The sequence below is a fragment of the Castor canadensis genome, chromosome 10, assembly GCF_047511655.1.
Source record: "Castor canadensis chromosome 10, mCasCan1.hap1v2, whole genome shotgun sequence".
Taxonomy (NCBI): Eukaryota; Metazoa; Chordata; class Mammalia; order Rodentia; family Castoridae; genus Castor; species Castor canadensis.
The window spans coordinates 110,351,359-110,374,042 of record NC_133395.1 but is presented as its reverse complement, the minus strand read 5'-3'; the positions used below and the strand labels follow the sequence as shown (position 1 = coordinate 110,374,042).

General features: G+C 46.9%; 1 protein-coding gene across 3 annotated transcripts in view; it reads right to left on the bottom strand.

Moving 5' to 3' along the window:
- Rftn1 (raftlin, lipid raft linker 1) overlaps nt 1-22,684 on the bottom strand; it is a 196,612-nt gene that overhangs the window by 47,016 nt on the left and 126,912 nt on the right. For all 3 annotated transcript variants that reach the window (XM_020157538.2, XM_020157539.2, XM_020157535.2), the window contains exons 5-6: nt 7,842-8,226; nt 646-849 (exon numbers count right to left, since the gene is read on the bottom strand). In XM_020157538.2, the coding sequence (XP_020013127.1) occupies nt 646-849; nt 7,842-8,226 (589 nt within the window). The remainder of the gene's footprint in view (nt 1-645; nt 850-7,841; nt 8,227-22,684) is intronic.

Below are 22,684 nucleotides of genomic sequence, written 5' to 3'. Positions count from 1 at the left end.
GGCTTTGATACACCCAGGAGACTCAACTTCGTGTTAACAGAGTCCCTTTCTTTGCTTGACACCCTGCTCCACATTGGGCAGGCTCTCATTCTGCCTTGAAAGCTGACGCCCACAGTGCTACTCCATGCAACAAAGCCCCAGGGACCACCTAGACCACCTACTTCTGGGGAGGAGCAGTGGGGGCCATGAGACCCAGGAAGTGAGTGTCCCAACAGAACCATTTGTTTCTCTGCTGTCAATTCCGAGGTGCTGCCTGATGCTACTGCAAACTGTAAGTGTGTCTACAAACAATTTGCACTTCTGGAGTGGCATGATCCCAGGGTGTAATTAACAATCCCGGGGAATCAAATCATCTTTTTAAAAGCCTTTAAAAGCAACAAAGGCAGAGGCCACCATCAGTGAAACAGAACCACCCCACCCCCGTCCTCTGGCATTTCAGAAGACACCTGGCTGACTCCTGGGGAGCTTCAGCGAGCACAGGGCCTCAATTTCATGGTGGGGCTCAGTATGAGTTAATTAGAATCAACTGCAGCATCTTCATCGGCTGTTCAACTTTCTGAGTGGAGCAGGCTTGGGAGAGGGCCTAAGATCACCAGAGTTAGAAGCAGCACTTAGAAGAGTCCCCAAATGCTGCACAGCCCGTACCGTTCACCATTCCAAGGTGGAAGACCGCGTTGACCAGCATGCCGCCTTTCCGGAAGTGGTCACTCATGTGCTCCAACCAGTTGGCATCCAAACTGCTCACCGTCTGGCCGTTCCTGGAGACCCGCAGAGGAATGGAGACGGGATAGTACTGCCGGCACTTCTGATGGCTCTTCGGTCTGTTGAAAAGGGCGAAGATCTCCATTTCTGCAGGAATTTGTAAACAGGGTAGAGAAAGGAGAATCAGCTGGGGTAAAACTCTGCCTCATCAGGTTTAGTGAAATCTCTCAGGGAACCTGTGAAATGGTATCAGCTGAGACGTCTCTGAGGCTGAGCAGTAAAACCCCATTCCAGGTGGTAAGGCAAGGCTGCCTTGTCAGGTGACAAGGGCCTCAAAGGTTGGGCTTTCCATGGGGGATTTAGGATTTGAATGTAGGATATCATGAAGAGTGTTATCTGGGATTACTCTGCTGTTAAGACATTTGGGGAAAGGACACAGCAGACCTTTCTGGAAATGCATACAGAGATGTGTTTTGGAAGTAAAAGCAGACATCCTTGGGTGAGAGCACTGAGACACATAAAACAAAAATACTGCTCTAATTCCAAGAACCTTGTACACTCCTGAACTCACTATTTATAAACTGCACTTGTGTTTCCTGGGGCTGAACCCATAAGACTTCATCAAGTGCATCAAAAATACATCACTGATATGTAAAAATAAATATGTTCCCGTAAACAAGGGTTCCTGCCTGGAGTGGCGGGTTGGCTCAATCAGCCAAGCAGGCGCTGGGAGCCAGACTCCAATTCTTCCATTCGTTCGTTGATAGCTCAGTTCTTCAGAAATCAATACCCACTACCACCCAGCAGCAGATGCACGCCTGCTGTACGTGCTGCTGGGCAGGAGTCAGCAGCAACTGCTTCCAGGAGCAAATACCTGGAATTTCAATCTCGATCTGAAGGGCTATTTTTGTGATACTCGTTTGGTTAAATAGGCAGAGTTGACCCAGCTTTTTAAACAGCTTTGCTTACACAGGCTGGTCAGGAATATGTTTTGGTTTCTAAAAATATCTTCTGTAATCATAAGAAAATTCCCCACCCTTCTTTCAAACCCATAACTGAAAGGTCATAAACAATAGTTGACATTAGTGAAAAAGATAAAAAAAATTTGTGCTCCCTGCATGCAACACCAAGACCCCGTGCTGGGTGGCTGCTTCCCAAATTTCAGTATTTCACAGGTTTTCTGGCATCCAAGTACTAGCTGAATTATTGTTCAGAAAGATTAACGTTCTGAAGTCATTCTGAAAGATGACTTCATTTTCCTTTATTTAAATAAATGCATTTTAAAAAGAAAATCTGCCCCATGACCATAAAGGCAAACCACTTGTCATAGTGGAGAACAAGGAGGCACATTAACACCATCTGGGTGACATCTGAAAGTGTCTCATTTAGGTGCTGTGTGCTGGGATGAAGAAAATCTTCTCACAGTGCCATCTGAGCAGAAATGGAGGGATCTCTGGGCCATAAGACCTGCCACCGGCAACAGTTCAACTCACAGGGCAGCCATTCAAGCTACCCATCCAAGAGAACCAATGCCTACCTTCAAAAATGGTACCTAGATTTTAAACATCAACCACAGGATGGCTATCATCACCGCTGCCGCTGACTGAAGTCAGTCAGTTCACCTGTCTGACTTGCAATGTCATAGCTAGCCTGTAAATGCTTTCATACAAGAAATTAGGTCCTGGATACAGAGCCAGCAATCACCAGGCTATTTGCTGACTTTGAAATACAAACTTCAGGAATGGAGTGACACCGAGGAAGGTTTGTAATGGAGGGAACCAAGCCAGGGCTTGGAGTTTGGAGGCAAGAACGAAATGAACAGTCAGGAGTAAGTTTTGCATTCCAGGATGCATTCCAGGATGCCAGTTACAGCAGAAGCTACTAAGGGCAAGAGGATAAGCCATGTGTTCAGGCAGCTCATGGCCTCATCTGGATTTCTTCCAAAGCAGGCCCTATACGTTCACCATGCGCATCGAGTCTACCTGGGAAGTGATGCCAGGAAACAGAGGGAGGGTTGAGGATGGTCAATAAGGAGAGGTGAAAGGGGCAGTAATGGCAAGTCCATACAGATCTGACCAAGACCCAGAGACTATATATAACACACTCAGATGGACCCGCTGAGGACAAGGAAGCTAGGCATTTTTCTTCACAGATCCAAAGTCACCCCTGAGCCATTCACTCCCATTCCCCAAAACGCCTGCAAGCTGAGAGGCTCAGGAAGCTGTTGCTTTGGTTACAACTATCTGCAGGTGACCATAAGGCAATTCAAAGCCCCAGTGCCTAGGGTCTGTTACAGCCAAGCACAGCCTGGATAGAATTAAGAAGAAATCACAGCTGCTGCGTAGGAGAGGAGAGGGGGGGATTTGAAAATGGCCAAGGACCAAACACACATGGTAACACTTGGTCATACAGAAGGATTTCCCACTCACATGACAAGACAAAAACACTGCTTTCCCCAATGCATAATAAAAACAGAAAAAGGGGAAGCAAGGACGCTGGGGTGGGTGGAGGGAGATGGAGACCATCCGACAAGGTGAACTGGGCTGACAGCATCCCAGCTTTCCCGTTTCGGTCCTCCCCAGGGGGCAGGACTGAAGCCAGAGACAGAAATAAATTTTTCAGGAAGGAAAAGGAAATGAAGAGTCTCCAGAGTATTCATGGCAGTGAAATATTGGGAGAAACCTGATTTCAGATGCAGAACTCTCTAGTAAACACCTCTGTCCCACTGTCTCCCTGGTTATGGTCCCCAATCCACTCACACAGAAACAAGCCAAGAAAGACTGTCTGAAAGCCATGTCCTTTGATGTGTTCCTCTTCTGGTTCTTTGACATATCCTCATAGGAGCAGGGACCAAGGATTCCAAAAAGGAGCACCATTTGTTTAAATTTTCTCATTTACTTTGTGACTCTTCCATGACCCCAGCTGAAAGATTCTTCCAGACCTGGGACAGAAAGTCCCAAAGGAGTAGGGAGGGCATTGTTTGTGAGAATGGCCAAAGAACCACACTGGCAGAGCCCCCAGGAGCATCAGTCTGTCTTCGTCCTTCTTTTTCCCAACGTGGGGGCCCTGCCCAGTCTTACTTGCATCGCTCATGTTCAGCATTGTCCCTATGTACTACAGCAAATGCTGCACGTTTCTGTGGGTTCACCTGAGCCAGACAGTGAAAGGAGGCAGTGAAAGGAGGTTGGATGGGGCCAACCTCATGGCCCCATCCACTCGGGCCTTGCTAGGGTAGTGGGGAGCCAAGAGCAAGTGTGCAGCTCTGAGGCCTGTGCCTGGGTATCAGAACTCAGGATGGAAGTCTGTGTGACTTGAGCTTGACCCACAGGGACTGGTCAGGTCCTGGTGTCCAAGGAGACCTCTGGTCTGAGAGAGTTCAGAGATCCATTTAAAGGGTAGGGCTTCGACATGGGAAGAGGAGGCTGATGGGTTAGCCACGTTGGAAAGAGCAGGTGGGAGTCAGAAACAGCTAAATGGGGACTGCAGTCTGCTGAGGTCATGAGCAATGGAACTAAGATAAAAGGCTCTCGTTGGGAAGGGATGGTGGGAGGATAGAAGGACCTGGAGAAGGCTGCTTCAAGGTTCCATCAGGTTCGGATACCAATAGCAGGGGACCCTCGGTTCAGCAAGAGGCCACTGCTAGGGCAGCAGAGAAAGGCAAAGAGCAGGAACGGCTGTGTGCACAGTGATCAACAAGAATCACTCGGAGAGCACTGCAGCAGACGCAGACATATGCACCAGGGCCATGACCGTCCTCACTTCACGTGACTCTCCCCATCTCCATGGAGGGGGCGGCACCAGTTCTATGCCCAGTAGCATGAAGAGGATCCCCCAAGACTCAGCTGATAGGTCAGTGCAGAGCCAAGAGTCCTTCAACCCCAAACCCTGGACTCTCTCCTGCACCTAACAAGAGACTAATTTCATCAGGACACAGAGAGCAGATGCCAGTGACCATGGGTGTAGGGGACATTTGTTCATGGGCTAAGTGAAAGGACAGAAAGATAGTGGCAGGCGGCAGATCTAGGAGGTGGCAGTCACAGGGTTAACTATCATGAGGGTGTGAGGAGGGACGGAGGCCACACATCTGAAAAGTCCCCGGGAGTCTCAGCCATTTACAATGAGCTGGCTGCCACGGAGGTCCACTGAACAAAATCCCATAACCAGAAATGTAATTAAGACCACACCCGGCTGCTGGCTGGCACAGCTAAGGGGGTGGAAAAGGCAGTGCCTGGTGACCATAAGAATAATCAGAATTTTCGTGAACCTGGTCTCGTTGCTTCTCCTGTAGCAAAAGAGAAGCTCGGGCTGTTCCTGCCTGAGCCCAGGTGGTCACTACACAGCACGGACCTCAAACCAACGGGAAATTTCCCCCAGAGCAGGAAATCTAAGTCAATGAGCTGGAAGAGAAACAAGGAGGACCACACCTCAGGGAGACAGTCCGCTCTGCTTCTAGTGGAAACCCCAGCAAAGCCCTGTGTGAGCGCTGCTGCCTGGATTCCTCTCCTAGGCCTCTTCCACAGGAAACAAATTAACCGAGGAGACAAGGAGAAGGAGGGAGACTCCCTCTGGATTTTCTTTTTTAATTGTCTTGCTGTGATTGCCTATTTAAGCCCACCTGGCAGAAAGAGGCGCAAAAGCACTTCACCCTCCTTAGGGGGCCCTGGGAGAAAGGCAGGCTGGGAGCTGAGCAAGCTGTGTGGGGAGCAGGGCTGGGGGAGAATGGAGGGGACATTGGGAGGGGACTGTGCGTATGTGTTGGGGGGTGATGGAGAGCGGACTTCCTGGGGAAGGAAACAAGGCTCCCCAGAAAAAAGATTAGGAGAGAAGCCAGGGTTAGGTGAGGGCCATGACCCATGGGGGCAGATCAATCAGCCAGGACAATCAGCCTTCAGGTGAGCCGTATGTTCAGGCTGAGATAAAGAAACTATTAAATTTTTGAGGTCATAGGAGGAGACCTTCCTTATCTGTGAGAAAGGCATCATAGTCACATCTTCTGTCATGGCTATCATAGGTGAGGAATAACTGAGATAACACTAGACAGGAGTGGGACTACGCTCTCAGAGTGACCCATAACCATTGTTTGTCTATCCCCTGGAGGCCTACATCCCTCCCAGAAACCCACCTCCCCCTTGTTTATTACCTCATAAAAAATCCAAAGGCTCATTTACTCCCCCAAAGAGGAAAACAAGATAACAGAGAACTGCCTGAATGGCAGCGACCTGGAGCCTGGGTGACCACTTGAGTGGACAAAGGTAGCCATCTCCTACCTTTGTGGGGATCTCGACCTACCACTACACCGAAATTCCCACCCACTGCTGGGCTGACACCTCCATCACCACAATGGTTCCCTGGCAGGATCTGGGTCTCCAGGCGGATATGGGGCAGGCCAAAACACTTGGGTGCTGAGGCACTTCTGCACATTCGGCCATGGTGGAGATTCTGGACAAGGAGGTGAGCAGCTGCACAGCAGCAGGAAGGGCCTAGGCACCCACCTATTTCTAACTCTCCCTGGGGTCAGCCACAGACGGCAGGAAGTCTAGAAAGTTCTGGAACACAGGGAGTATCTGCTATCTCTGGGGCCAAGCTCAGCATTGACTGCTTCCTTTCTCAAAGCCAGGTTTCCAAGAGGGGTGGAGGTCAGGAGCCAGGACTGCTGAGCCTGTGCCTGGCCCAATGACAACCGCCCACGCGGGTGAGTCTGCGTGCTGAGTGCTTTAAGCAGACATCTCTCTGAGCTTCTCTGTGGGAAGCTACCGTTCTTGACTACGTACGAAGGCGTGTGGCTCAAGACTACTGCCTAGCTAGAAAGTAGGCAGAACGTGACAGAGTTGAGGTTCTTTCTTTTTTTGCAGTACTGGGGTTTGAACTCAGGGCCTCACGCTTGCTAGGCAGGTGCTCTACCACTTCAGTCATGCCTCCAGCCCTTTTCTGCGTCAGTTTATTTTTCAGATAGGGTCTCTTGTTTTTGCCCAGGGCCAGTCTTGAACCGTGATCCTCTTACCTATGCTTCCCCGTAACCGGGAAGACAGGTATGTGTCACAATGTCTAGCTTATTGATTAAGATGGGAGACGGTATCACTAACTTTTTGCCCAGGCTGGCCTCAAATCACGATCTTCCCAATTTCTACCTCCCAAGTAGCTGAGATTATAGGCGTAAGCAACTGCATCTACCTGTCAGTCTTGATACTCATTCATCTTGCAAGGCCAGTAGAGGCCCCACTACTCTGAGGAAATGATTGGATGCTGGATATCCAGGAGAAAGTAGAGAAAAGGGAACTGTGGGGAGGGAAGTGAAAGGGAGGCTTTGCTCCCTGTCAACTGAGGGACTCAGGAAATCTTGTGAGCTTATGCAGAAAAGACCAGGAGAGAGGCTGGGTGGGCCTGTGGTTACATGCTCCTAGGTCCGTGCCAGATGTGGCAGTCTCCAGCCTGGGCAACACGTTTCCTCTCGGCATCCCGACTGCACAGCTGGAAACTGGGTGATGATAACGGCACTCGCACCTCACAGGGGTACATGGAAAATTAAGAGTGGTCATTTAAGAAGCTTACTGGCACGAGGCCCAGAACACAGGAAGTATCAGTAAATGGTGGCTATCATTGTTGTGTGTTGTTACTTGAAATCCTTAACCCAAACAGAACATTCTAGTGGCCACCGGAATGGGATTAAGCAGACTCCTGTACTTGGCGGCCTATTCTCTCCGTGGTGCTAATTTGTCAACTAGGGGCTCCCTGGAATCTGGCTGTTTATATCCTACAGAGCTGAACCACAGCTCCTGGCTGACTGTGTTTTCTTGCTCTGGGCAGACATTCAAAAGAGTGGAGTGTGCCATGTCTCTCGTGCCCAGTCTGCAAACCATTCCTGTGTGAGGGCAGGCCATCCAAGGGCAAAGCAGGAGCCCAGGCACACCATCACTCACAGCCTAGATCCCGCTTCCCACAGTCAATTCCTGTGGCTCTGCTCTGCCCAGAAGTCACAACTTCAGCAAAGTACATAACTGCTTGACAAACAGTCTCTTGTCTGATGGACTGCTGTGTCTGCACTCTTAATTCCATTTCTTTTTCCTGAACAGGCCCTGGGGAATCCTGAAGAGCTGTTAGCCTCCCTGGAAGCAGTCAAAGCCGCCAGCGCGCATACTTACTCCCTGTGAGTGGGTCTCCGTGCATATCTGAGGGGTTGCCCTCTGGTCCATCCAGTGGGGGGCTCACCCCCTGCAGTGAAAACTCGCCACTCTCACCCTCTTCCGAGGGTAGACTAGGGTGCTGGGTACAGGGTGCCTCCCTGGTAGGGCCTGGGCTGGGTGCTGGACTTCGATCCATCCCTGCAGGAACGACTCCCACGTCTGCAGCCCCCGGGTCCTCGCTCTCCAAGGATGTATGATCCCCACGGGCAGTCCTCACATCTCTGGCATCCACAGCACTGTGGGCAGTGGGCACGGGAGGACTGCTGCCCACTGAGGGCACGGGGGACTGGTACTGAGGTATGACACCAATGAACTTCAGGCCCCGACTCGCGGCCTCCTGGACCTAGGAGGAAGGAAAGCAAGGGAACTGCATGAATTGGACGGTCCATCAAAGGGACACGGCAGTGGCCAGTGCCTCTGCACAAATGTCAGCAGAAATGCAAAGAACACTAGGCTAAGGAGCCATGTCCCCAAGTCAATGCCTGCATTCTACTCCTGGACTGATGGGGACAGGCACTGTGTAATGGAGAAAGAAAAAAATGGACCCTAAATGGCTGCGATCATCTCTCTATGAAACACTGCATTAGTCCCTACTTATTTATTATTTGTTTTTGGGTTTTGGAGACTGGGTCTCACTATATAGACCAAGGCTGGCTTTGAACTTACCATCCTCCTGCCTCAGCCTTCCAAGTGGTAGGATTACAGTCCTGAACACTGGTTTTTATTTTTTTAAGAGGCTGAAAAAGATTCTAGAAGAACAAGCTTAGACTGAGTTTGAAAGAGGAAGTTCGTTGTGGTAACAGTTTATTTTTTGTTTCTTTTTCTGATGAATCACCAACTTCCTGCCCATGGAACTACTGTCTAAATACAGCAATGTCTGTGCAACCATGGCCTCCCTGCCACGTGGTATGGAGGCAATACTAGGGTTTAAGCTCAGGGCCTGTGCTTGCTAGGCAGGTGCTCTTCCACCATGAGCCACGTCCCAACCCATTTTTGCTTTAGTTATTTTTCAGGTAGCGTTTCGCATTTTTGCTTGGAGTGAGCATGAACTGTGATCTTCCTACCTGTGCCTCCCACATATTTGGGATTGTAGATGTGTACCACCACTCCTGGCTAATTGGTTGAGATGGGGATCTTGCTAACTCAAACAGTCATCCTCCCGATCTTTATCTCCCATGTAGCTGGGATTACAGGCATAAGCCACCAAGCCTGGCAAGAGCTTCCTCTTTGAGACAGAATTTTTGGCAGAGAAGGTCAGAGATGGGGAAAACCACCTGCGTGAAGGCTGCTAGGCACCCTCCTCCGTGACACCCTCAGGCCTGGGGAAATCCAAGCAGCCCACAGACTACACCTGACCGACAACCACACCAGGCCCCTAGGTTCACACCATCCTGTGCAGGCACCCAGGCAGTTGCTGTTCCTCCCTTTCTGGAGTCTTTTGATACCCCAACACTTCCTAAAAAAGTAACTCTAGGCCACTGAAACTTACAAGTCTAAACTTTGAAAGAAAAACTGAAAGTAACAGCCTAATTAAATCAAGCACAAGCCAGTTCAAAGTAGGAAGTGGACTTAAGGGTAATTTCCCCAGCAAGGATGCTCAAGTCACCTGACCAATAAGGAAGCAGCTAAGTCTTCGTCAGCATCCCTAAAGTGGATGACCTCAGAAAACCTCAAGCCTGTGCAGGGATCATCTGCTGCCTTCCTCAAGAATCAGCAAGAAATGCTGGCCTGGAGCCATGTTCCCCCAGGAGGAGGTGAGGAACAAGCCTCTGCAGCCATCTCTGCAACAACCACCCCGACCCTAAACAAAGGGTCATTTTGGGTCTATACTACACATTCCATAAAAAATCTACAGCCCTTGTAGATTTATGATCCAATCTTTCTATAATGCTTAGTCTACATAAGACATGGCAATAACCACAGCAGTAATTATCACTGACTGTAGACCTACTACGTGTCAGGCACTGACCCTGGCATTTCATGTCAGTCACTGTTTAATTCTCCAATGACCCTCCATTGCATCATTCACCCCATTTCAGATGAGGATACTAAGGCCCAGTGACATCAAAGTTATAACACAAGCAATGAAGAGCTAGAGTTCAAAGGCAGGCCTGGCCTGGGCCAAAGTAGACATAAGACCAAGTGGACACATCTCGGGCCATCAGATACATCACGTCCACGGTCATGAGTGTGTTTACTCGTATGCTCACTGTTGGCTCAAATCACTCTTTGCATGTTAGAAGAGTTAAAAAAACAAAAACCTTTAAACTCATCCTTTTCATTCTGAAAATTTACTTTTTACTATGATATTCACCTATTTGAGAAATTATTTCTGAAAGCTTCTAAAGGAAGACATAGGAAACAAAAGCTTGAAAAGAGTGGGGAGATAGTTGTATCAAAGAACCCTAGGTTTAGGAAAGCTACTGCCTACAAAGCACAGCTTTGAGCTCCCTGGCAACATAGGCAAAAAGAGAAAGGCAATGTATTTTACAGTCCTCAAAGGAGGTATGGCAACCTCCTTACATGGGCTCCTGCTCGAGTGTGGGAACCACAGTGATTATTGAAGCATTTTAGAAGCTGGTTCCTCTGAGGGCTGAGTCACAGGCTGTCTCCACCACAGACATTCGTGCAATGGCAGAGAGGTTGAGGGCATTCAGAAAGGCTTGGAGGCCCAGAGGTGTAGCTCACTGGCATGAGGTATCACAGCAGTGACAGAGTTTTCTGTGTCTCCGTTTTCTCATTATAAGGTGGGGGAAATCCTACTTCCCCTGCAGCTGCTCTGGAGAGTAGACACAATGTATGGCCGGTACATAAAAGGTCAGGCACAGAGCAGGTACTCACAGCCACCATGATGGCGCAAACCTCTCTCCTGTCAGCCTGGGACTTCTGGGACCCTCCAGAGACCGCTGAGAGCCATCCCGAGAGAAGAGGGGAGGACTTTGGACCTAGGGGCATGTCCTAGCCAATCCTTCCTCCTTGGAATGGAAGAATGAGGGAGGCTCAGATATAAGTCAGACTTCAGGCCTCTCCCTCTGCAAACTGGACACCATGGTCCTTTGCCAGATTATCTGCAAATGTATCCGCTAGGCCAGAGGTGGTTCTCAAAGTGTGGTCTTGGGGACCAGCAGCTTCAGCAGCCCCTGGTTCTCAGACCCTATCGAAGACCTTCTCAGTCAGCCCCTTTGGGGCTGGGGTTCCTCATGCTTTGTTTGAACAAGCCCTGTGGGGATTCTAGGGCAGCCTGCTACTTGTGAGTTACTGCTATAGAACTTGCATTTCACAAGGTTTGGGGTGTTCTGCACAGCTGTGTCCCAAGCGATAAAATGATGTCCAACAGATAGCAGGCACTTAATGCAGAGTTGCTGAATGAATGAATACATACACTAAGTAACGAGCGGATATGTGTGTCTCTGCTCCCTGAATGAGCTCCTTGAAAGCTGGATGGTGATGGATTAAACTTTCAGCTCTAGAGCTCAATAAACATCTACTAAGCGACTTTACTGGCCCAGACCAACACTGTGCTTAGGTACTGGGGACACAAAATAGGAGCTCTGATCTTGAAGTACATCAAGTCAATTATTGTAAGCAAACTTTAAAAATAATTACTCAGCCCAAGCATGGTAGCGTACCATGCCTGTAATCTGCTACTCAGGGAGCAGAGGTAGGAGAATCATAATCTGAGCTGTCCTGGAAAAAGTTAGCTCAAGACCTATCTGAAAAAATAAACTAAGAAAAAAGGGTTGTGGTCATGGCTCAGGTGGTAGAGCACCTGCCTAAAAAGTATGAGGCCCTGAGTTCAAATCCCAGTAGTGCCAAAAAAATGACACTAACATGGAACAAGTAATGCTGTATTACAATGTTACATGAAAATCAAGATGCTAAACCTCACACACACATAAGACAAACTATGCAACACACACACACAAAGCTATGCACAGAAACATTTGAAATGAAAGCTGTAGGATGGTAGAGTGGGGCTGTGAGTGATTTTTTTCTATTTGTGTAATTTTCTAAACTTTATTACTATTAGAATTTTAAAAAGTAAAAACTTTAAGAAGTTCTCACACAAGGTGACAACTGTAACAGCGAGTGCCCAGGTTTCTCAAAAGTGACAGTGACACAGTGATTCTTTTCACCCAAAAGGGAAGGGAAGGCAAATTTCTTACAGAAGGCGAGGGTGGTAACAGATACAATGATGGAACACAGCAGGGCTTCGGTAAGGAGTGCGATACTTCTGCAGATGTATGCCTCCACTCAAACCTAATTCATTTTTCACAGTATTGTGCTCCACAAAACCTATTTGGACACCAGATCTGCCAAGAAGCTTTGAAGGATGCATAGGAATTCACCAGCTATGTGAAGGAAAGGAAGAAAGCAATCCACAGAAAGGCAAGAATTTTGTCCTGGGCAAAAGCTCAGTGGTGCACACCAACCTGGTATGCTAAAGAAACTTCTAGAAGTATTTCTAGACCGAAGCCAGGAGTACCCAGAACTGAGGATGAACTGGACATCTCAAGGAGTGGGTCACATATGTCTGTGAATAAAGTCAACAGAGGCTCTGATCAACATTCCCACCACAGTGACTGAGAGCAGACGAGAGTAGGGTTCAAGGGCAAAGCACAAAATTTCTTTTGATATTCAAGTTTTATTTTAAACACTGGTGCAAATTTCACATCCTGTACCACGGTGCCTCAGAGTATGCACGCCTGGTAAAAGATGCTGAAATAAATGCTCCCTCTGCCCCAAGCCTTCCAGAGGAACTGATGTCCAAGAAGAAGAAGAGCTTTGTGCAGACATCTTTACCTGCAGCTCTGCTCCTCTCCTCGGGTGGATTCTGAAAGTAGAATTAGTAAGTCAAGGGATGTTAACTTTTCAAAGGCTTGGAACAGGCTGCCAAATTATTAACTAGAAAGCGCAAGTAGTCCTTCTTAACCAGAAGACTGCATTTAGATTTTATAAAGATTAATATTTGGCTTGATCCTACGGGCCTTGACTTTTCTGGTTTTCTACCTGACCCCAGTCCAGATGCTTTCACTTCTCTTTTTCATGAAGTCATCTGCCTGTGTGCCTCCAGCTAAACTGAATCCTGTGTGCTCTCATTCATTCATTCATTCGTTCACTCACAGGCTTCACTGAGCAAGTCTTTAATGGCAGCACTAAGACAGCATTCATCAGGGTTCATCCTTGGTCACCCGCTCTCCCCAACTTTGGTAATTCTACTCACAAGGAATTATACACTGACCATGTTAATTATTCCCAAGTTGGACACCAGCCCTGACTTTCCTTCCAGGTTCAGACCTACGTGACTGCTGGTCACATCAGCCTTGTCTCTCTTTGAATGTGAAGTTGCAGGTGTTGCCTTTCTCATCTTCCCCCCTTTCTCTAGCCCCATGTGTCCACTCACACAGCCCACCAGAGTAAGCCTCCTGTGTTTCAGCAACCCCTCCTCCATTCCCTTCACATCCCAGGTCACTTCAGGCCCTCGTCATCTACAGCCGGACATCACCATGACTTCATGTTCCACTAGGGTCTTCATGAGCCTTGGACCCAATCAATATGAAAGAAGAAATCATTAACAATCAGGTCACTTTAGCCATGGCACTCCCACAGACTCTCACATGTACAACCACGACTGTCACTAGTGACAACAACTGTTAACACTGCAGAACTTTTCTACAAAGGACTTTCACCAGCGTTATCTTAGGCCTCAAAAGAATACGTTAGAGAGGAGGAAACAGGTTGAGAGAAGATTATAGGACTGGTCAAACGTCACAGTTTATCAAAGGCAGTGCCTGGCCTGGACTTGGAACGTGCTAAGCCAGCCTGAGGCTCTTTCCCCTGGACAGAATGCATCGCCTGCAAAATGTCCTTCAGATATTAATGTAAAGTGAACTCGTTCTCATTTCTTCTGTCCTTAAGAAACATTGTAGGGCTGGCAGAGTGGCTCAAGTGGTAGAGCACCTGCCTAGCAAGCCTAAGGCCGAGTTCAAACCCCAGTGCCACCAAAATCAAAGGAAGGAAAGGAAAAAAAAAAAAAAAAAACCCATCTTGGTCAGGATGATGGTACATACCTATAACTCCAGAACTCAGAAGACTGAGGCAGGAGGATCTCAAGTTCAAGGTCAGCTTGGGCTACATAATAAGACCCTGCCAAACAAAATAAAACAATGACCCAAAAAAACCATTCTGCTTGAAATACTTAAGAATTGCAGGTTTAGGTTAAAGAGAACCATTTTTTCTGGTCCAAGACTTCATTCAATTACTCTGTACTATATAAGAACAGATTCCTTGGTACTATATTAGGATAAAGTTAGTAGAAAGATTTCCTTAAAGAATTCAGTTATATAAAAAGTCTCAATTCACTATAAAAATTTTATCATCTTCAGTTTTTATATATATATATATATATTTTTTTTTTAAAGGCATCACGTCTACTAAAAAACATGACACTGGGATAGTCCCAGAAAAATCTAAGGTGGCTATCTGCTACTCTGATAAATGCAATACACTATGACACATATCTGTGTTTGGAGTTTGGGCACCAGCCAGGGTGGAACTAGTTTGGTAGAATTAGGACACGTTGGGCTCGGTAAAAATGGAAGCTATGTGTAACATGGAAGAGCATGAAAGCCCCGTGCTTACAAGTGGGTGGGTAGAACTGGACAGCCTGCAGGCCACACTCAAGGTCATGGGTGAAGGTCAGACAGTTCCAAGATGGCTTTGTTTGCATCTAATGAGGAAGGTATCATGATTAATTTCACTTGTTAATTTGACTAATACTATGGTGACTTGTTTGGTAAAACACTGGTTGAAGTGTTGTGGTAAAGATGTGGCTGACATCCCCAGTGAGGGACGTACTTTTGGCTTTTTGAGTGGAGTTCTCTCTTTTAGTGACAGAAGTTCTCAGATTAAGTCCTCAACAAGGAGCCTGAGGTCATAAAGCTTTGACCCAGCTCTGTCACTCATTACTTATGTTACTGATCAAGCCAGTACACTTACCTGAGCCACAGTTTCCTCAGCTATAATGTACTTTCATCTTCCATAATACAGTGGGCCCCATCCAATCAGTTGAAGGATTTAAGAGTATGTGCCCCACAGAGTTAATCCTTAGAAAACTAGGGCTTAAACTGGTATTAACTCCAGGTCCTGGGGAGGGACCGAAGTAAAGCTAGAAGGTTTTCAGTGATTTCTTCTGCCCAGGTGAAGGAAGCCTCTCCCACCAGGTTCTGAGGAGAGCTGCTACACACTGGGTGAAGAAGTTATGTCTACAACTGGTGGACTCACTTCCTACAAGTTATAGGTAGTGCCTGTCTTCAAGATGAACTTCACGGAACACCTGTAACTAAATGAGCTAATTTAAATGCATTCAAATAAGGGCTGGGGTCCTGCAGCTCAACACAGAGTGCTTGCTTAGTCTGCACAAGGGCCTGCATTCATTCATCCCCAGCACCACTCAAAAATTAATTCCAATAAAAGAAATAATTCTATTCCTCACTCGCTCACATCAGTCACATTCCAAGTGCTTTGTAGCCACTGCTAGCTGCTGACTACACCAGGGGATGGCACAGACGTGGAACATTTCTATCACCACGGAAAGTTCTACTCGTCGATGCAGCGTGATACGTCCTGTAAAATGCTGAATAACAGACACTGAGTTTTGATAGTGATTTCAAAACCCAAGACTCACATACAAATCCGTCCTGAACCACCCTAGACTAGACCACTGCCCACCATGACCCCCTCATAACTCACAGGACCATGACATACACAGGGAGCCCAGCAACAGACACATGACTGTATGCCAAGACCAGCACAAAAATGCTGTGCTGAGTTTCACTGTTCACATGAGTCTTTACGGTGAATATTTTATCGTACACACACAGCCCTTCCCATCTTTCGTCACCTCAACTCTCATACAGCTTTCTGAAAAGACAGGCTCAAAAAAACAGGGGCTTCAGCTCACATCTGAAGCCGCCTGGAGTTCTGATGTGTTAACACTTGGCTTCAGGAGCTGAAAGCTTTGCCAGCACTGCTGGGGGTTCAGCTCTGGGAGGGGCCACGAGGAACAATCACACGGACCTGGCTGTGGTGCTGTTTTCTCTTTTGGTGACAGAAGTTCTCAGAATGAGTCCTGGACAAGGAGCATGAAGACCTTAAGCTTTGACCTTAAGCTGTGCCATTCATCACTTGTGTTACTGATCAATTCAGTACATTTGTCTGAGCCTCAGTTTCCTTGCCCATAAAGTGGGGACAGTAATATTCATTCATTCATTCCATAACTACTTATTGAAAGCCAACTACCACGTGCTGGCCCTGGGTTCTGGGATATTGCAGTGAGCTGGGGAACAGGCATTATCGCTGCCATCTTGGATATATTTGATTTAACTCCAAGAGTAACTGGGAGAGCCTGAAGAGTTAACTTGTCACATTCTTCTCGAACTGTCTATCTTTAATTTCAGTGACCACTGCTTGTCCTCAGATCCCTGGTGGGACTGTGGCTGAAGGAAAGAAAAATCCATTGATTGTGCTCTGTTTATTCAGGGTGATTCGGTAGGAAGCTTGAGAAGCGCTGTGAGAACTCAGCAAACTGCAAATTCCCTTAAGAAACAAAGGAAGAGGTGGGGCCAGAGTTCTAGTGGACAGAGAGAACGGATCCAGCCTTTGGTAGCTCTGTTGAGGGCAAGCATTTCTGGCAAAAGGAGTTTCATGTGCCTGCATTGTGTGTTAGCTTACTCAGTTCTTTCACTCAGACTGCACCAGTATTTCCACAACTCATGGGAAATGCGAGTGTGTCTGGGGTCAGAATCAGTAGGCCTGAGAGACTGCTGTTACAACTCCCCCCGCCCAAAGATCTTCAACTAGTTTTTAGTGCCATTTATTAACCAACCCACTTGGAGACCCCAACCACATGTCAAAAGTATAAATGAAGACACAAAAGGGAGGTGAAGAAGGAAAGGCCTTCCTGTGAGGAACAACTCAATGGTCTCTCTGAGTAGCCAAGTGGCCAGCAGGGCAGTTTCAGAGCTAGACTTAGGAAGACCTGGAATCAACATCACCAGCCCAATGCTCTTCATTTGTGGGCATCATTCTTCTTTTTATCTAGGACCAAGTTTTTTCCATGTAGCAGAAAATATAACTACTGCTATCCACTAAGTTTTTCTGCTAACAGCCTAGTCCCTAGAGACAAAGTCTAAACTTCCCGGTTACGTGCAGCAAAAGATCCCAGGGAAGGACTCTGATTGGCCCAGGTTAGGTCAGGTGTCCACTTCCGAGTCAACTGGCTTTGTCCAGGGTACAAGTTGATTCCCATGGAAAACACACAGTTGGGCTGTGGGACCAAAGAAGCTCTCAGAAGAGGAATTATTTGAAAAAATAAATACTCAAATTTTTATCAGTGTTTATGTATCATGTGATGTGAACTAAAATCTAAAATTTGCTTCTTACCCAGTTATACTAACACAACAAAGAGAGTAAGAGGCAGATGATACATAAAGGCAACCAATATTTAAGGCAAACAAAGCTAAGTAAATAAATCTGCATCCGTCAATAATGTTGATATATTTTGGTCAAAATAGTTTTTGTGTCAGGGCTCTAGGCTGTCTGCCTGCATAGACACAGTATTTACTCCCTAGAGACTATCCTTTGCATGTTTACTTCAGGTCTCTCAAGACCCTTTATAGCCAGGCATGATGGGGCACACCTGTAATCCCAGCTACTCAGAAGGCAGATGCAAGAGGATCATGTGTTTGAAGCCAACTCAGGCAAAGGTAGTTTAACTCTAAAACACAAGCAAAGAACTTGGGGTGTGGCTCAAGTGGTAGAGTATTTGTCTGGCACGTCCAAGGCCCTGGGTTCAACTCTAGCACCACCAAGGAAAAACTGTTTATTAGGAATATTTTTTGAGCCAGGCACTGGTGGCTCACACTTATAATTTTAGCTAATCAGGAGGTGGACATCAGGAGGACTGCAGTTCCAGGCCAGCCCAGGCAAAAAGTTCATGAGACCCCCCTCTCAACCAATAGCTGTGTGTAGTGGCAGATACCTGTCATTCCAGCTACTGCATGTAGATGGCAGGATCACAGTCCAGGTTGGCCCTGGCAAAAAAGAGAGATCCTGTCTCAAAAATAACCAGAGCAAAAAGGATTAGTGGAATGGTTCAACTGGGAGGGTGCCTGAGAGGCTCTGAGTTCAAACCCCAATACAGCCAAAGTAAGTACAAATAAGAGAACACTTTCTGGAATCACCATCTAACCTCCGACCACTCTACTAGAGAAAAGTTTGCTGTAACAGATGCACAGGCCAACCAGGAGGGGCAGGACCCAAGAGCCAACAGTTGAGCAGACAGACGCCACCTCCAGCAAATTCTCATTGGCCTAGTAAGTCCTTCATCTTCCTCCGTGTGTGCCCCTCAGCAAAACTTAGCATATGCCTGGTTACCTGTGCTCAGACCAGGATCCCTGAGCAAAACAAAGACTTCAGTCCAAGAGAACTACTATCTTCCAAGTAGGAGCACTTGGGAAAAGAACGGGCAGGGGAATGACCATCTTCCACCAGAGGTACAAACCCTCAGGCTTCTATGAAATTCTAGTGCAAGCCCACAGAGGAAAAGGATAAACCAAACCTCAAAACATCTGTTAGCAAAGCATTTAAGGAGACTCTCATCAGCGATCTATAAGAGTTAAGAGAATGTGTGCCAGACTTCAGTTTGTTCGTTTTGTGCTACCTAAGTCCACAGTTAGTCAAACAACCTTGCCCACAGGTGGAGTCTGTGCACACAGGAACGGTATGGGAAGGAGTCCCACAGGGCAAGCAAAAGTGAAGACTTGAGACTGTATCTGAAATGATGCGGAGAAAACATCTGGCTCTGGAAATCCACAATCCCAAGAGTTAACATTTACTGGGAGCTTTCTCTGCCCAACGCTGTTTTAAAGGCTTTACATGGATTAGCTCACTTAATCCTTACGATTACCATAACATTAAGTATTCCTTTCTAATCTCCATGTTACAAACTAGAAAACTGAGGTGCAGAGAGGCTGGGTAACTAGCCCAAAGTTATACAGCAAATAAAGAGCAAACAAGATTCAAACCCAGGCAGTGTGGCTCCCCAGAGCCCTCTTCCTACCAGTTATACCCATCAGCATTGTACTGACCATAACACAGCCTCTACTTAAAGCCATGGTCTGTCACACGAGGGCTAGATCACAGGGTCTTGTATCTTTAAAGCCTGGACTTTTGATTCGATGAGATGCCATGGTGGTTTCTGTGCAGTGACACAATCAGACTATCCTAAGGAGAATGGATTTTTCCATTCACCTCTCTCAGTAACAGAGGTGAGCAGACAGAGGCAAAGAAGATAGTTGGGGACCCAGAAGTCACCGCACAGCATAAAGTGTCTGTTCAAAAGAACTGATGTTTGTCATGGGAAAGGATGTGAGCAGCAGATAGCAGACCAAAAGGAGACAGTGATCTGCTGACTACAAGGTGACATGCCAATGGACTCAGATATGTTAAACAACTGGTAACCCATTCTCCAAAGAATGAAGCAAGAGGATGCTAGGACTGCTAGAAAAAGCCAACTCCTTACTTGGGCCCACGAATTAACTACAAAGCAGGACAACAGTTGGGCATCTCTGTTTCCAGTTTGTATCTGTATCCTTTGCTCTGCGCCCTCTCTGCAGCCACCTTGGAATCCAGGAAGGACAGGACTGATCGATAACATCTTTACAATGACAGCTAAAACTACCCCCAAGAAAGGATCAGCAGAGCCTCTCAGGACAGATGACCCCTGTCCCCAATAAGGACAATGACTTATAATGATAAGGCTGTACTCTGGAGCAGGAGTAATCATCTCCTGGGAACCAGATTGCTCCCCTCAAGTGATGACAGCCTCACAAAACTCAGACTGATATAATAATCAACCAGAATGATCAACCAGCCATGCTACCAATGGGACTGCTTAACTACGCATTCCTCTCACCTCCTGCCCCAACTCTCCCCCAGTTTAAACCTGAAGCTTGTATCTGTACCCTGAAGATGGGCTGAAGTGCTTACTTTGTCTGTTCCTGTGGCTGTCTGTGCTACATACGAACTCTCCTTTCTCTGCCCTTCACCACTGCTCATCTCTTTATTTGACAGGTTGGGGACAGTGGTAGGACCTGACATGTTGAACCCCTGGAGTTGGATGTGGGGGCCTAAAACTCCAGTTTCACTGGGACTGTCAAAGCAAACTGTCATCTAGTTAAACATGACCAGCAGGGAAAGACCCAGAAATCTGCTTTAAAAGATACTTAGGTAACTGCTCTTACTTATCCTTCCTATATGGAACACACTCTACTTCTTCCATCCCTCTCCTGCTACCCTTGGCTTTCTCCACCTGGCCCCTCCCACAGATGTCACATTCTTCCCACTAGAGACCTTCCAGTAAGTTGTGGCCACGTTGCTGGCTTGCAATGTCTTCACTCATCTTTACCAAGGACCTTTATTCTTTAGGGCCCCTTACCTCAGCCCTCTCCCCACACCTCCTTCCCCTTGATTTCATCATTGGGTCATCTCTGGAAAATGAAGGCCAGTTGCTGAGAACCCTATGTCCCCTTCTGGCCACCTCTAAGCAACATCTCTCCTCTTTGTGATTGGTCAAGGTTAAATCCTGGCCATGCAGCTCCTGTTTTCTAGCCAACTTGAGGACCCAGCCCCAAAGAAAGTCACTTTTCTCTCCTGTATCCTCAACCTGTCCTTCCTTTCTTTCTACTGGCTCTTTCTATTCAGCATACAGTCAAATGGAAAAGAGGAGAGAAGAAGGGGGGAGTGGGTGGGGAAGAAGAACAGGAAAGGGGAGGGGGAAGGAGAAAAACCAGTCAGGAGCAGCAACAGGAAGTAAGCCTCCTCAGTCACACTTGTGCCTCCCTGCCTCCCCACCACTTACTGCACATCTTGTGTACCTGGCAGCCACACTGGTCTGGAAGACTTACTGAATGGCCATCATTTTAAACTCTCCAGCAGACCCCAGCTCTTGACATGGCCTGCAGAGCCCAACACCCCACTCCACCCAAACTGAGGCTTGCCTACCTCTCAGACCACATCCCACACCTTGCTCCCTTCCTGCCACCTTCACCAGTCTTTGTTTTTTTCCAATTCAAGTCTGTTCCCACCAGGGGCCTCTACACTTGCAGATCCCTCTGCTGGGGAAAATGCTGTCCTCAATCTTCCAATGTTTTTGTTTCTCCAGCTGAGTGACAACTCCAAAGGACAGGGACTTGCTCTATTTTGCTTTAAGCTGTGTCCCCTGCACTTGGAACTATTCCTGGTATGTACTATGTACTCTGTGAACATTTGATTAAGAAATGAGTAGTTAAGGATTAAATTTTAAGCATCTGAGGTCACCCCAAATTGAAACTTCTGAGCCTACAGTTTTGGGAAATTCCATCTGGAGCCAATCATATTTTGGAAATATGTTCATTTGAAATTTTGAAAGTCTACATATCATTGGTATTTCTTGTCAAGGTTAAAAACACCTCACAACTGGGCATTCTCATATCCTAAGACCCAGCAAGGAGTTTCCTCAAACTCCCCCGCCAAAACAACAACTGGAGTCCTGGAGCTGCTGCATTGACAGCCCCAGTTTTATACACTTTGCTAATACCAGTGACCCTGGAATTACAAGCTGGAGGCTGAGGACCTCAAAGGCTTACCTGTACTCCTGATAATGTTCTGGAAAACCATTCTTAGAGTCTTCATGGAACTCAGGTCTCAGCACACAGTTACTTGACTGAGGCAAAAGAATTTAACCAGGAACAGATGTTTCCCTTCACACCAGGCTGCTTTAAATCCAGCATTCGTGACTCCCCACCCCCACCCCCCACATTCCCTGATTTACATAGGCTTCCAAAACATTAGTGAAAGGGACTTTTAACGAAATGTTGAGATGGTGCAGTTGGGACAGTGCTATCCTACTTTTAACCCTTGGTTAAAAACCCCTTTTCTATTCCCATGACTCCAGACCGACAAAAAATGTAACAGGGTCTTAATGGCATTTGAAATTCCCATGGTAAACAAAGCAGTTAAACTAAGTACTTGGGGATGGTTTTCATTACAATGTGCTGAAGAAGTGAATGTTTTATTGTTCTTTTGTAAATACCCTGGAGAACCCTGGGATGGTTTTTGTGGAAGATGGAAATGATTTGAGAGTGTTTCAGATCTCAGGAAGATATGTGATCCCTTTGAGTAACAATAGGTTATTTTGAGGGGAGAGGGAAGGTTTTGAGAAGTATAGATCAAAACTATTTCCAATGCCCTGTAACACTCACCTCTTATTCTAATGTCTTGTCTTCATTTTTTCCTATGTTTTTATTTTAGCCCTGCAAGTCCTCACAGTTCTTTCCTAGTAGAATGAATCAAAGTGAACACAGCACATTCATGTATGTGACAGAATGCATTTTCCAAAGACACTCATAGTATCCCTCATCCCACATGGTCTGTGAGGACCTTGCCATTTGCCCACCAAGAGGTGGAGTTTTTGTGTGTCCCCTCTACTTGAACCAATGTGAGTCTTTGTGATGCCTGTAAGTAATAAGATGAAAAGGATCCTAGGTGACTTCTGAAGCCTCTTCATAAAAATACCATGAATTTCCACCTTGTTACTTGGGATACTTGCTCTTAGAACCCAGTTGTCATGTTTTGAGGAAGCCCAAGTCTACAGCCAGAACCAACCTTCTGGCCTTTGTGATGGCGCCATCTTGAAAGTGGATGCCCCTATGAAGTTAACACCTAGTCTTCCAGCTGGTACCAAATGGGGCAGAGGTTCT